Source organism: Rhea pennata, chromosome 1 (genome assembly GCF_028389875.1).
Source record: "Rhea pennata isolate bPtePen1 chromosome 1, bPtePen1.pri, whole genome shotgun sequence".
NCBI classification, from domain to species: domain Eukaryota; kingdom Metazoa; phylum Chordata; class Aves; order Rheiformes; family Rheidae; genus Rhea; species Rhea pennata.
Window position 1 is genome coordinate 59,187,691 of NC_084663.1, and position 12,923 is coordinate 59,200,613.

Genomic DNA, 12,923 nt, shown 5'->3' on the forward strand with positions numbered 1-12,923 from the left:
TGTAGGGGGCTGACGGTACCAGCCTCTTTGCTATTGTTTTCAAGGTCTGCTCTGATGGACCTTGTTCTTGTTTTGTTTAGTTGGTCACATCATTTCCTTTTGATTCCCTTATTGTGTCCTCATCGTGTGCTCATTCCATGTTTACCCTTGTCTTCTTCTGGTTAAACTGATCCCCACTTACTTCCTCCTTGTCTATCTGTTCTTTCTCTTCCTCTTCTCCCTCTCTCTTGTCTACTGTCTTTCTTCAGAACTCGCTTTTTTTCTAGTAACTTATTTTTTATTTCCTCATCCTGAACTATAGCCCAAAGCCCCAGTCTGCAGCTGCACATGCAGATCCTCGCTGCTTTCCCTGATAGCTTTTAGGAGCTGCTGTTTCACACAGCAACAAGTTACTTCTGCATAGTAGGAGGCAGCTGCTGTATTGCAGCTTTGGGAATACGAAAGGAGCTGCTGCCTTGCATGGAAACAGCCCATGAGTTGTGGTTTAGCATCTGCAGGGGGCTTACAGGCTTTCCAGCAGCAAGGTTTGTGCCTGGCACTGGGGTAAGTCAGTGGCTCATCTCAGCATGAACCAGAGGAAGACCCTAATGTACACAGGGGCAGGGTACGATTTGATGGCATAGGGGCAGCAGCTCCCTACCTATGATGCTGGAGTCTTGGGCAGGGGTAAAATACCACTTGGCAGATTTTTATTGCCTCTGAAAGAGGTGTCGGCTTCTTGCTCTGTCAAAGTTACACCCCTACTTCTCTGCTGGAGGAGGATATGTATGTATACTGGCTAGATGCAGTGCTGTATGCAGTCACACAGAGCCAGATTAGGCCCGGGTTTCTCTCCTGAGTGCTGAGTTGTGATGAGTTCCACAAGGAGTTTCAAACAGTGGGAATATGCTGCAAAAAAAGAGATCTTAATCTACTCAACCAGGGCCTTTATGCAAATATTTATTGTTTAAAGGGGAAATACAATCAGTGTGCATGATGTAGATGCAGACTATGAGGTTTTCCAGTAAACAAAGAAATCTGATGGAAGTTTAAACAGCTCCCACTGCAGAGAAAATCTCCTCAGTGGCAGCACTAATGGCAATCAATAAATCAATACAGCTAAGCCACTGGTAACTTACTTTTTTTAAAAGAGCCTCTATTTTAATTACATTACCCAAGTCATTAGGAAAATATATGTAATGAAATGAGGACAGTCCATGTTATCACTTTGACAGACCTAAAGCTGAAGTTCACGGAGGGTTTGCTATCCTCCTGTCCCCAAGCTGAGCCAGGCATTACTCTTTGCAGCAGCAGTGGCATCCTGTAAAATTCACTCTGCATGTGTTTGCTGAAGGGAGATTTCCCCATGACATCAGTTGCTCAGGTTTTCCCTCCTTCATCCCTGAGCCAAGGGCATGAAGCCCAATCTTTGCAGCAAGTGGGGGCAGTGCCAGCCTGCAGAGGGAAAGGCCAACCTCAGCACTGCATCCCAAACTCTCCTATACTGTAGAGTTTTGCCAACTCTCAGTGTCTCCTGGGCAACTTGTATAACTACCAAGTGCCTGGTGGAAAAAATGACGGGGCACTGTAAATATGGCTGTTTAAAAGGATCCAGCAGGCCAGTGGTCATGGCCTTGTGATAAATATGAAAAGCTATTTATTGTAAATCATGCCCTAAAGGGTGCAATTTGAGAAGCCCTGCAGCAGAGGAGCCTGATATGCCTTCCAGATGCTGCTCAGGCTACTCTGGCCCTTCCCCACTCTGTGATGCCCTCCCCCCCCCCCCCCCCCCCAGACCTCCATGCCGTTTCGTGCACAGCACGCACAGGAGAAAAGACCTGGTTGCCCATTGTTTCGCTGTAGCTTGCTGATACATTGAGAGGAGCCTACGTTCTTTCAGAAAGCAAAAAGCTCACAGGAGAGGAAACAACTACACAAGCACTGAGTACTGAGGGAGAAAATTTTTCAAAAGCGTGAAAGTCCTGCTGGGCTATGCCTCTCAGAGCTGTACGCTTGTGAAAACTGCCTTGTCTTGCCTGTACAACTGGGCCCAGGTTCCCTCCCGTGGCTGCGAGCTGCCACAGCAGCAATCGGCACCTCTCCAGGGAAGCTCTGCAAAGCATGCAAGGGGCAGGCATGCTGTATTAAAACAGCTCTTTTTGATACAGGTGCCAGAATCATATTTATATCCCACCTCTTGCCAGCTAATGCCAAGGTACTCCAAGAGAGTATATTGCTATATAGTATAATTGGACAGGCATTTGGAGCCCTTCCAACAGTACACAGATCTTTGATGCTGCTCTTAACCAGGACAAGACCTATTCTTGAGTGCACTGTCACTAAAGTGGGAGGAAGGGCAGTTCTTATTTGTGTATGCAAGGTAAAAAACACAGTAGAGGACAGCGCAATGCCTTTTCACTGAGCCAGCGGTATATAAATCCCTCCAAGTCTTTGTAGACTCTACCACTCTGGTCACCCCAGACAAGTAACAGTGAATGGCTCCACACCAGTGCTTGTACCAGTACTGGTGCATGTGGTTACCACGGTGTTAAGGCACAACTAGGCCAAATGCTATGAGAAAATATTTGTGAGATGAGTAGCTGGCTCGTAACTCATGGACGATATGCAACCTGCTTTTGGAAGAGTTGCTGTGTAGCCAAACACGACTACTCAAATGCTTACTGGTTTGTGCGTTTGCGGATTTTGTTCAGTTGCAGAGCTCTCCAGACCAGGCAGGAAGTCAGCACAATGCCTCGAGATATGTTATCTGCTGTAAATGTGGCAGGAAGTCATTAAAGATTTCCTCAGCTATTCCCTGGGAAAAGACTAACTCCAGGCTCTGGCAAAGTTAGAGGACTATCACTGCCAGGGCTGGGAATCAAAAGAAAAATCGTTCTAATAAGCAGATGTACTGGCAACTTCAGTAGGAAGTCCTCTGCGCCAGGCTGCTCCAGCACCCACCGGGTCAGGGAGGTGATGGATTACAAGATCTGGGGGACATGTGCCAAGGAGCTGTTTGTAGCTCACTCCCTCTGGCTTGATTTGTTTGAACCTTCCTAAGGCTCTAGGGGGCTAAGAGAGATACCTGTGCAGACTGGTCTGAGTCCTTTGCCTCTAAAGCTTTGTAAATCCCTGCTGTTGAAATTAAATGGCACTTTTTTTTTAAGAAAGTTATTTGGTTGCTGTATGAACTCTGAGCCATAGCTCCAGGAGGGGAGATTCGCAGAAGCCAAACTCTTTTGGACCAACTGAAAAAAGAGAATTTCCTGCTGACAAAAGGCAACTGGGGCAAGTGTGAGCAATGAGAGACCCCACACCAGGCAGGCCAAGACAAGGAGGCCTAGCACATGTAAGGATTCATTCAAAAGGACTTGAGAGGGAGTCGGGATATGATTTAACTATGATACCAGGAATTTGTTTGACTAGCCTCGCTTGATCTATGGGGTAATTCTTACTTTGGTGATTCCAGATATGTCTACCTTGAAAAAAATTCATGTTTTACCAACAATATCTTTTTACTTTCTCCTAATCCCATCAACCAGCCTCTGCTCAAGACCCAAATTTTATTCAGCCGAGGAACAGTCTTGAGGAAGTACTGTAGAAATTTCACTGCTTGGCTCTGTGTCTACAAAAGCAAAACAAAAAAAAAGAAAAGAAAAAAAGAGAGAATAAAAGAACTATAATAACACTGTGAGACTATCTAAATGGTGAGAAACTTAACATTCAACTTTGATTCTGAAAAAATAAAATAAAATCTAACCTGTAAAATCAGATAGTCTGATATGTCTAGCAACCACCAGTGTGTATCTGGCTCAAAATCTAATTCTGAATGCAGAAAACATCAGGCGCAGGAAAGAGTGGTTTGAAGCTTTCATTGGACTTAATCAAGATATTTTGGAGGACTTTTCCACTAGAAGCTTTTATGTGCTATTTCAGCTTAGGATGTTTGCTTCTTAAATGCTGAGTCTTGCTTACAAGGCAGCAAAAGATGATGCATCTTTTTAGCTCATTGGATCATCAGGTAATTATTCTGTAGCAAGCATATTATGTGTGTTAGAAATAACATGCGCAATATCAGAAATAAATTGGGTTTGTCTCTTTTTAAAATTATCACTTACAACCAGAATATTTTTTTATTTCCTCATGGTGAACAGAATTATAGAAATGGCCATAAGCACACTGGAAATTTCTTTCCACTTCCTTTGAATTGTTAGCCTCTAGGCTAGTGTAAGCCAGTCTGCTCCCGTGGGGCACTGTTTGGGGACAAGTGAAAACCATAAAACCTACTTTGTTCCGTATGTATGGCTATACTGTAACATACTGCATAAAAATCAGCTTTGGTCATAAAGATGCCCATTTAAATGGCCTAGAGAGTTTTTCTTACATAAAACTCAGTGTGTACCTCACATATGTGTCTTTGGTTGTACTCCCACAGGAGAAAAAGAAAATATATCTGAAAAAGGTATATTTCTCCAGCAGGATTTCAAGGAAGAGAGCCAGTCTGCCCTGACTACAGGGAAGTACCCTCCAGGTGCCACACACACAGACGTATTCTCCTGGATTAGTGACGCTGTTATTTAGTCTTGCTCTTGCTGACAAAACTTCCAAACAACGCTTCAACAATGAATTTCCTCCGAAGGCGTCTCTCAGACAGTAGTTTTGTGGCTAATTTGCCCAATGGCTACATGATGGACCTGCAGCGCCCTGACAACTCCACTAGCTCTCCAGTTTCTCCTGCCATGGAGAGAAAACATCCGCAGCCACTGCAGCCATCCCACGCTTCCTCTCCTGGCACCAGCATTTTCAGCTCCATCTCTAGCGCCATGAAGCAAACCACACAAGCAGCCGCAGGACTAATCGATCACTCAGCCAGCCCCGCACCACCTGTGGCCCAGAAACCCAAGATCCTCTTGGTGATTGATGATGCACACACAGACTGGTAAGTTACCACAATCCTACCTGCTGCCTTCATCTCCATCAAGTTTGGGGGAGGAGAGGGATCAGGAGGCACAAGATGTCTCTGGGGGGGGGGGGTACACAGACACTTTCATATGTAGGTCACTAGCTCTCACCCCAGACTGGTTTCTGTCCATGTAAATGGCAGAGTAGGTTTAATCTTTCTGGAAAAATATTTTGGTTGACAAACTCCTTGACAGCCTCTTATGTATATGAACATACATAGAGCATTCGTAGCTCAGCAGACTTAGCTGAGCTGTGATATCTGGCAATGATCCTAAGAGAACATGGCTGAAGGTGTGTTAATGACATACTTCAGGAGCTCATGGAGAGGTATGGTCTACTGTCTGTGCTGGCTCTGTAAATGAATAGAAACTCTTATCTCTGCCTCTTTTTCTCTTGAACTTTTTCCGGTATGCAAATTTATACACAAATTAATGAAAAATAATCCAAGCCATATATCAGTAATGATAATGACTTCAGCTCACGAGCTGAGCATGAGCATTTTGACTGCAAATCATACTGGCTATTAGCAAAAGCCTCTGGGGCTCAGCTAAGCCTCAAGTTTGTCTTGTTTGAACAGCTCTCTGTTTTGAAACAGAAGTTTGGAAGCTTGTTTGTTGTGAGATCTGACAGCAGAGGACCCTTTCCAAAAGCTATGTAGGACAACTGAAGTTTTCCAAAATAGAGAAATGGCCTACTGTTTGCAGCATGCTTCCTTTCGAAGTCAGCTGATCTAGAAAGCTTTAGGCAAGCTGGCCATTAGACCTGTTTCAGTTAAAGCCCACAGCATGTGCTGAGGAGACGCTGTGTTTAATCTGCCAGCTTGTGTCAATACAGCTGTGAGAAATTGTCACTGGCCCTCTGAGTTCAGCAAAATGGAAAGGGTAGCGCAGGCAAGAGGAACGCACAGATCTGTCAAAGTGAAATAAAGGTGAGTTACTAGGTTTTGGCTAAGGGAGACAATTTCATTTTTATCCCAATCTACTCTTCAATAAAGTGGTCATCTTTGGTCATCTTTGCTTTCCCAGGAGACTGGGAACAGGTGGGACCTGCCTCTTGGGGGTATCCTCACAAGGCAAGAGTGCTGCACTTTGCTTTTCTTCATTCCCCTAGCATCAAGGAGTGGTGACAGTGTATAGGTAGGTCAGGCTGCTTCAACCAGCTTGAAGTACACGAGGGAAAACAGTGGGATTTTTCTCAAAGGAACAACAACTTTTTAACTGAATGTGAAAGTTCCTGGTAAGAGGTCATCACATCAAATGTTTCATCAGCCTAGTGTCTTTTATCAGAGTAGCAGCATCTTAGGCAAAGTCGTTCAACTGGCCACACCAGTATGGCACTGATGATTCCCCTGGCTGAACCCTATTGTCTCTGTCCTGGGTGTACCTGCAAGTCTTACAGCAAACCGGTGCTCACTGGCCTCTGTCTCTGCTTAGCTTTTTGCAGTTCCTTGAAGATGCTGCCAGGTGGCAGTCCCTTAACATAGCATCCTCCTGCTGGGAATGGGAGTGCCTCCAATGCACAGCTCTAGCATCTGGGGCTTAGCCAGCACTGCTTAGACCAAACATTGTAATCAGAGAGGAAAGCACAAGCTCAAAGGCCAATTTAATTTTTCCTTGAGATTAATGGTGGCTGAAGGGAGTCTAGGCAAGGGCAAGGGGGGGTTGGAGTCTATTGCAGCACTTTCATGATTTAAGATATATACTGCCTTGAAATCCTTGCTTTTATATGTCCCAGCTGCTGTTCTGTCATGCAGACTTCATGGTCTGTGAACTGAGTTTGCCCAAGGAGCAGCAGCTGGGAGATATAAAGATGAGGTACGGCTTCTTGTGCTGTCTTCACTCCTCAACTTATGTGTAAGCACTCGACGCATCCTGCTGTCTTGGCTATTCCTCTCCTGTCTGTAACTCAACAGTTTTTATGTATGTGATGGGGGATCCTTTTCAATCCTTTCAGGTCTCTGCCTCCATTCAAAGGCCTGCAAATATTAAACAATACTGTTTGCAAAGGCTCCCTGCTTTTACTCTGCATCTAAGATTCTGTGGGCACCAAACAAAATCAGTGTTCGCATTCACAACAGTATCATGACACACGTGTGACACAAAAAACAAGGAAATAATATTACTAACCCTTGTCTACCACAGATTTCCAAGGCTCTGTGTAGCATGGATGAAAAAACATGCTTAGGCTAGAAACAGTCACAATGTAAAGATAACACATGGTCCTTTCTGAGGAAGTGTACCTGTGCAACCACTCCAGTGGACCAGGACTGCTACTTGTCGTTTATTCATATGTCTCCAGGAACTTCACTGATCCTTTGACAGCAACACTGGAAAGAATAATGACTCTGTGCTTGTTAATTCTGGATGAGATGCTTCTGAGTATTGCTGGTTGCCTTTTTGGTCTCAGCTAGTATGCTATGTGAGCTCAGGCTAATCAGTGTGCGGTCAATGGCAGCAATGTTTGCCTTCTGAGAGCACAGCTGAAAAAGCAGATTATCTGGGGATTCTGGCTGTCCCTCTTGCTTCAACTACAGAAACAGTCCCAGACTTTGGAGTGTGAACAATAATCAAGGGTTGCTTCTGTACTCTTGTTTTTAGCTTTGAAGAAGCATCACATTTACAATGCATTTTGCCTTTGCCCACTACAGTTCCTGCTGCTTCTGAAACTTTTGTATTTGGTTTTTAGAAAGGGCTCTCTCTTTCCTTCTTCTTCTTCTTCTTTTTCTTTTTTTTTTTTTTTTTTTTTTAATAGTTAACTTGGCTATAAAAAATACCCAAGAAATAACTACTGAAGAGCTACCTTTATTTTTCTACTTTTATAGGAAGACTTTGCAATACTTTCTATCCCATAGCAAGTTACATAGAGTTTCCAACAAGGAGTATCTTGTTCACAGACAGAAAGAGTGAGAGACAGTGCAATCTGCCATTTGATTTCTCTTTTTTAAATGAAAACACTTTCTCATAATTGGAAACTATAGCAATATTGCCAAGCCAAACATGAATTTATCATCACTGTTTGTATTACAGCAGAGACAAAGAGCTGCAATTATGAATTAGGACTAGGTGTTGCACAAGTCCAGGATGAAAAGATCTTGCATCCTAAACAGGAGAATGCATATTGAATGCACTTTAAAAATAGAAAGGATTGCCATTTGTCACCTTAAGGAGCTACTTGGTCTGCTGATAGTACAGTATAGCATTCAGCTTTTGTCAGAGATCTGGAGGAAGTGAAGAGCACCCATGGGCCATCTTCTTCTATAAAATCCTTACCACTCCTGACATGCATGATTTATTCCAAAGATAAAATATCACGAAAGAAATTTGAGCTCTACAGAACATAATCAGCTGCTCTCTGCATTAGCAGCAGTAAAAGAAAATTTCTATTAAAAGCAAAGAAACTGACCCAGCTTTCTGGTAAACTAGTAATATTTGACAAATTTTCCATCTTTCCTGCTCTAGCACATTGCACCGAAGTATACAGTTAATCTGCCATGTACAGGGTGTGCACAAGAGGAAAACACTATCTCTACCGCTCCTTTGTTCTCTTGGCTTTGACTGGCAGCCCGCAGAAGTGAATATATCAGTGCATCCGCACATTAGAGAAAACCTCTCTCTCCTGTCATTAGTGGTACATATCTCAGCTGGGCAGCCTCCACATGGAGAAGGAGGCAGGTCCTTGTGGGCCAGGCAAACAGCCACTGCAGGAGTATCTGTGCCCTGGAAGAAATGCATTTGGAGACTTCTAAAAATGAATCCACAACACAGCTAGAGTGGCTGCCAGAAAATGGAAGTTCAGGCACGCGTATATACACCCACATGCACGTGCACACACACATGGGCATGCATGCAAACACACAGCGAAAGGGGGCGGGACCACAGGACAGGGAATGGCAGAACTCCATGTAACAGCAGAGCAGCTGGTTCCAGCACCCTGACCTCATCCAGGAGGAAAACATCCCACCACTGGCAGTTTCCTTGCCCAAAGCACTATTAAGTCAAATCATGCTCTTGCTGTACTGAATTTCTCAGCAGATCAAACAGGATTTAGAACTGTGAATTGTTAACCCCCATCATCTGCAAAAGCACTCGGCTTTCTAGCCTAATGCTTCAGGTTTAAACCACTTCTTTGAGATGTGATCACACATAGCTAAGGCTCCCATTAACATCAAACGCTAAAAACATTGTTTTTTGGACCAGACAGAACAACAAAGCCCTTACCTAGTTGCATTTGCTAAGTATCTCATATCACTTTTCAGAGTCATTGGTGTGTTTTGGCCAAATTCTAGGCCCTTTCAAGTGCTCTCAGTGTTGTATGCTGTCTTGTACAAAATGCATGTGCCCCAGGCAAACTAAGGCTGTACCATGTTTCATAAAAAAAAGCCACTATGGATATTTTAACAGGGAAAAAATTGCACTGCTGTTTTCCCACTTTATAGCTAAAGCTAAGTGAACATAGTGTCTCCAACAGTCTTGGAAGTGAAGGAAGAGAAGAAATATGATTAATACTGAACGAAATCCTCCTAAAAGCATGTAAAATAGTTCTTTGTATAATAATATTGTCATAATTTAGGTCTGGTTATGTACTGACCTGACAGGATTACCATGTTTCACTGCAGGGAGGAAATTATCAACCCCCCCCCCCTTTTTTTTAATTAAAATAAAACAATTTTTACTTCTGGTAGTACCTGACAATATTGAGCCTTAAAGATGTATTTGTCTAAAAAATGTTTCTAGTCAAATAATAACAATCTAATACTGAATTTTACAAATTTGGGGTTTTCTTAGCCCTACTTTTTTGCAAATAATTACTTTTTAAAAATATTCTGCAAATGTCACGTCATTTCATACTTTTCAGTAGGCTGAAGATGGTTTACTGAGGCTCACATTCAGTGGGATATTTCTGTAGCTAGCTGAGGGAAATATAAGGAAAAGAGACTGACTAGCTTTTGGACTTAAACTTCATTATCCAGAGTGAATACTTCAAATTTGACCTCAGGAATCTGCAGACTAAATTGCAAAGTTTTGTCTGTATCAGGGGGCAGGTTTAGCTCAGTTGGCTGCTAATGCCAAGGTCACGGGTTCAATCCCCATATGGGCTATGCTGAGGGTTGGACTAGATGATCTCCAGAGGCCCCTTCCAACCTTACCATTCTATGATTCTATTTTATGCAAGAAGACCAAAACCATCTAATATGGTGGTAACTGACAATAAATAATTATGAATTAATTTTTATTATACAGAAGTGACATTTTTAGATTTCAGGAATTCTATGTGATTAGCCAGCTTTAATTTGGAAAACTTACAAGTGAAATTTATGTTTTCATAGATCTATCATTAAAACATACATTTTAGTTATTTGACTATGTCTATCCAGGACTGAATATTTCTGTGACTTGGGGGAAAAAGTTCCATTCTGGGGAAAAGGGTGGCACGTTTGTGTTAAGTAGAGTGCGTGTGTGTATAAAACTAAAAGGTGCTTGGAAGCAGCAAGAAGATTTTGAGAAATAGAAATATTCCTTAACATACAGGAATAGGGGTAAAAAGGAGGTAAGACTGTCAGAGGAATTCAGTGAATTACATTTATCACATAGCTCTTCAATCTGTTTTATGTATATTACCATTATATCAGTCTGTATTTTTGTCCTGCATATGTAAAGCAACTTGAAATCTAGTCCTGAATGAAAGGTGATACAGAAATGTAAAGGATTAGTATCATTACAAAAATAGACACAAGGAATATGGAAAACATTCCCCACCAGGTTATAAATATGCTAATGCAAGTCAAATCTGGGACCTTAATTACTTTACCAGAGTTCCTATAAATGCATAGAATTTAACCTCAGAATGTCCTGCCTAGTCCTGTACATAAAAAAAAAAAAATAAAATAAAATAAAAAATAAAAAATCCTCAGTTGTATTTCTCAGGGTTTGAGCCAGATTACTTTCATATGAAAGTCAACAACCTTGCCTCAGTGTTGCCTAGTTAGTCTGGTTCCCTTGCTCCTAAAGTTCAGAGAGGTTAGAAGTGGGCTTCCATTCAGAAGAGTAACTGGAATAAAATATTGCACAATCCTCAACAAAATGATACCTCTTGCAAACAGCTCCAGGCCATACCATCTAGATTTAGTAACATGGAAATGTTCCAGTAATGTACTATTTTAAATAATAAGCAAAATAAAATTGCAGCCTCATGTTGTACCATAGCTCTGAAGCTGACTTAAAGAACCCCCTCGAGCTCTTTGTGGCAAGGAGGAATGTGACTGTACATCAGCCCTTGAGAGAGCAGATGGAGGGTAGGGGGTGGAAATCAGACCTACAGCAGAGTCCTTCCTATCCTGACAGCTCAGGGGAACACAAAAAGCAATGTCCCAAAGCAATAACATTTCACTAACTAATGCTTCTTCTCTTGGGGAATCACTTTGAATATCCCTATTTCATTAGCAGGAGGTGGTGCAGAAAGGAGAACAGCCTCTGAGATGCCTGGAGGCAAGTATTATATGAGACTGTACTTCTTTCAATAGAAACAGAGCCTCAATGGTTGTGCATCTGCAATTATTAAACTGCTAGTGCTTTGCCAAACCAGGTGTCCCCTGAAAATAGACCTTTGGTTCCATTCATCAACTTTTAGCCCTAAAAGAAAGGGAGGAGCTCACAAAAGTTTTTTAAAACCCTTCTCCCTTCCTGCCCCAAAGCTTCCCACTTTGTGTGCATTCAGGCCAAGAAAATCCTTCCAGCTCTGTAGGGGGGGACCTATGACCCTCATAAATGACTTCACCACAAGTATTTGCTTTATTCCCCCCCCCCCCAAAAAAAAATGCCCACCATGACAGACCCAATACAAGCTCCTTCAGGAGAAGAGACAGAGACGTTTCTATTGATGGTGTGATCCTGCCACTAATAATGCCTCAGGGACGGTTTTACAGTAATCAGAGCAGGTATGGTCTTGTGGTTGTTACGAGAAGGGAACAAAGGAGATCTGTTCCCATGGACTCACCATCTGACCTCAGATACTGAGGGCATATCTGCAACACATCTGAAACGGTTCTGGAGTAGGCAGCCACAGCAAGCAAGGTGGTGATAGCACCGTGATCAAACTAATCTAACCCTGGGAAGAAATAAGGCTTAGTATACCATATCCCAGGGCTGGAGTTAATATTTTTGTGGTGTTGGTGGTGAAGTGTCAGTGTATTTGAAGCTACCTTTTGTACTGATCCAAACCATAGATTTACCTCTTGATACCTCTCTCTCCTCTCTGTAGAATGGGGATACTGTTTCCTCCTTTTTGCTTTTGTGTCTGACCCATCTAACCTATGATTTGAACCTTGTTTTCTGAGATGTCGAAATGAATGCTTTCTATCAAGTGTTTATGCACCATCTTTAGTATCCTGATTCCCCCTAGGGTTTCTTGAGTAGTCCTGCAGAATAAATATTAACTACCAGTCTGTTTGTCTCTCTGGGCTGTAGCAGATATGGACAAAAAAAAAAAAAAAAAAAAAACCCAGTAGCCTGTAAACTCCAGCACTTATGGAGTAACTTTCCTTTCCTTAGCACCTGGGCAGTCAGGACATGACCATCTCAAAAGTCCTTACTATTTGTAGCTGGGAATTGCTAAACTGGAGAGAAAGGGTGAAGGGGTTGAGGGCCAGGTCATGAAAGGGAAAAACCTTCCTTGTTTTTACCCCAAAGAAAGAAGGGCACAAATACATGTCTTCTCCCTCCTCCCTTCCCTACTGTCTTTATAGCGTGTTGGGGGCTGGGGGATCAGGGCATTCCAGAGGCTGCTCTCTAGTATCCTGGAAACTGCCTCCTTTTTCCCAGTCCCAGCCCCTTTTATGAAGGAGACAATGCGAACATACAGTGAGTGCCTTGTGCATCACTTGGGCCCCCAGGCTCTTTGACAAAGGGATTACTTACAGTGGCTAATCCCCCCCTCCATGAGGTCCCCTACACCCAATCCAGGGGGCTTCAGCCTGGCATTTTCTA

The 12,923-nt window shown here is 42.8% G+C and overlaps 1 protein-coding gene across 2 annotated transcripts in view; it reads left to right on the forward strand.

The window, feature by feature from the left end:
• The first annotated feature begins 4,601 nt into the window (after window positions 1-4,601).
• Window positions 4,602-12,923, forward strand: part of SYN3 (synapsin III) — a 183,536-nt gene continuing 175,214 nt past the window's right edge. For both annotated transcript variants that reach the window (XM_062588974.1, XM_062588965.1), the window contains exon 1: window positions 4,602-4,918. In XM_062588974.1, coding sequence (XP_062444958.1) covers window positions 4,602-4,918 — 317 coding nt within the window. The remainder of the gene's footprint in view (window positions 4,919-12,923) is intronic.